Source organism: Hipposideros armiger, unplaced genomic scaffold (genome assembly GCF_001890085.2).
Source record: "Hipposideros armiger isolate ML-2016 unplaced genomic scaffold, ASM189008v1 scaffold_128, whole genome shotgun sequence".
NCBI classification, from domain to species: Eukaryota; Metazoa; Chordata; class Mammalia; order Chiroptera; family Hipposideridae; genus Hipposideros; species Hipposideros armiger.
In genome coordinates, this window is record NW_017731478.1 from 3,229,650 (window position 1) to 3,232,387 (window position 2,738).

The 2,738-nt window shown below is 46.8% G+C and overlaps 2 protein-coding genes across 4 annotated transcripts in view; one reads left to right on the forward strand and one right to left on the reverse strand.

Moving 5' to 3' along the window:
• P2RX7 (purinergic receptor P2X 7) overlaps positions 1–1,360 on the reverse strand; it is a 45,230-nt gene extending 43,870 nt beyond the window's left edge. Inside the window, exons 1-2 of the mRNA XM_019648889.1 lie at positions 1,271–1,360; positions 846–902 (exon numbers count right to left, since the gene is read on the reverse strand). Of these exons, the coding sequence (XP_019504434.1) occupies positions 846–902; positions 1,271–1,360 (147 nt within the window). The remainder of the gene's footprint in view (positions 1–845; positions 903–1,270) is intronic.
• The window catches only part of IFT81 (intraflagellar transport 81), a 192,523-nt gene that overhangs the window by 75,478 nt on the left and 114,307 nt on the right, over positions 1–2,738 (forward strand). The gene's annotated exons all lie outside the window — the stretch shown is intronic.

Sequence of the window (2,738 nt, forward strand, 5' to 3'; positions counted from 1 at the left end):
TCCACCCATCACTGAGGCCAATCAGCCTAAGACCACCAGAAACAAGCTTGCCATCCAACAAAACTAAGTTTGGACCCATTCAGTGAGAGAGAGCAGGTTTTACATAAAAGCAGGTTTTGACAAGCTCAAAGCAAAGCAGGTTTTGTATAAAACGGTCAGCTTCAGATCTGGATTACAAAGTGGGCCCAAGGCCCTGTTTCCTTGGAAGCGATAAAGCTAAGATAGCTGTCGATGTCGTGTCCAGGAGTCCTTGATCTGACGCTCTGCACCTGAAGTGCACACAGACTGCTTCTCCATGGCAAGGTGACTTAGAGCCTCCAGGCGAAGCGGAGTCTTTCATTTTTACTGATGCAGTTTCAAACAGCAACATTTCTGATAGTCTGATTTTAGAGGGTGACATTTCTCAGGGAGTAAGACAGCAGGAGTCACTTACTCAAAGATGGGAGGCATTGTCACTTTACAGCTCCGGAGAAATGTTTCTTATTTTTGCATAAGAAACTCACTTTGTCCATTTCTGCTCTCCCAGCTTGCTAAGTGGCCCCAGCTTGCTAAGTGGCCCGGCTGGTTTTTACTTTTCCATTCTGAGCTAAATGTTACTCCCTCACCCAGGTGAGCTGCCTCAGGCGCTCCCTTACCTTCTGGTTCCGCGAGGGTGAATTTTCCTGGCTTCTCTCCTCCCAACTGCGCATGGCAGGGCTTCCGGGCACCGTTCCCTCCTTGCCCCTCAGGCCTAGGGGTGGTAAGGGCTCCCTGCTGTTGCCAGCCCCACGTGACTCACCACCCCTTATGGATTTCTCTTGACTCTGCTGACACCTTTATAAATGCCCCCTCCCTCCATTAGTTACCCTATTGGCGTTTGCCATCACTTTTTGCTGGGACTCTGAATATACAGACATCTTCACCTGTAAAAAGAGGAAGTCCACAGGGCTCTCGTTAGGGCAGTAAAGCCTGATGGTTAGAACACATGCACTGAGGGACTAGCTGCCTGACTTCCAACGCTGGTGTCACACCTTACCACCTTTGTGATGTTGGACAATGCTGTTTATGGTATTCATTCATTCATTCATTCATTCATTCATTCCCAAGAGCACCAACCACCAGCAGATATAGCAGGGAACAGGCAGACACCCCAGATATGTATCAACAGGTGAATGGATAAACAAAATGTGGCCTAGCCTTACAATGGGACATTATTCATAAAAAGGAATGAAGGACNAGTACAGTGTAGAGTAGCAGTGGTGAAAATACGCATCCTTGTTTTGTTCCTGACCTTCTGGGGGAAGCTTTCAGTCTCACCACGGAGGCTCAGCTTATTCTCGTAAGCACTGTGTTTCATTGACTCTCCACTCTCCTCTCTCATGTTGCCGGGTACATACTTGCACAAGAATCTAGTTCACACCTGAAGATAAATTTCTAGATGCAGTCTTTTGATCTCAAACTGCAAAATGTTGACTCATTCCATGCTCCCACCAGCAAAGCAAGAGTGCATGCACCATTTTTTTAGAGGGCCTTGACAAACAAGAGAGTGGTTGTATGGGACTGGACACAGTGTTGGAGACACATGGCTGGAGGGATTGGGGCTACTGTTTTGAAGAAGAGGAGAAATACTATAGCCAGGTATAGCCATTTGAAGAGGGTCAAGTCGAAGAGGGAACCACAGGGCAGAGCTCTAACCAAAGGGGAAAATTGCAGGGAGATAGATTTTGGCTCAATGTAAAAAGAAATGTCTAACCATTAGAGCAGTCCCAGAAGAGAACAAGCTTTCCTTGTGCTTGCTAGTGGCTGACAGTGATGATGATAATTTTCATTTCTCTTATCATTGCTCTCCCCCCCTTCCCCTCTCCATCTGCATTTCAATATCATTTCCCACCTTAAAAATAAACCCTCCCTGGACTCCACATTCTTCTTCTTCTTCTACCACTTGATGCCTCTCTTCTCCTTTGTAGCCAAGTCCCTTGAAAGAGTGAGTCACCACATCCATTTCCGCATCTCCTTTCACTCCTCCGCCTAAGCCAGTCTGGCTCCCGCCTGCACCACTCTTCTAAAGCCTATCTTGCCACGTAAACAACTTCCTCTTCACTAAATCCTATAGACACCCACAGACCTGATCTTCCTGGAACGCTCAGGAGCATTTGACATCAGTGATCATGCACAACGTCCTTCCCCTTTTTTCCTGATTTTCTTTGGATCTGTCTGGCCACCCTTCTGAGAATCCTTTGGGGACTTCTGTGCTCCCCGTCACTTAATGGTTAGCATTCCTCAGGGGTCTGTTCTAAGCCCTCTTGCCTTCTCATCTACACCTTCTCTTGCTGGTCAGTTGCAGCTACTTCCATGGTTCTAGGTACCATCTATATGCCGATGATATATAAATGTATATCTCTGGCCCCAGTTTCATATATCCAACCACCCACTACGGACCTACATTTGTAAGTCCCATAGATAGGTCAAACTCAGTGCCTTCAGTTCTGAACCCATCTTCCATTCCAAATGGGCTTTTTATCCCACATTTCCTATCCCATTAAGTTCTTCCACCACTACCCATCAGTTGCGCAAGCCAGAAACATGGCACACTCTTTTATTCATCCTTTCTGTCATTCCCCCACATCCATTCTATTGCGTTATCTTCCTAATGTTATTCAAGTCCGTCAACTTCTTGCCTTTACCACTGTCACCTCCTCAGTCCAGGTCACCATCAACTCTCACTCAGATCACCCAATAGCCTCCAGCATGGTCTCCCT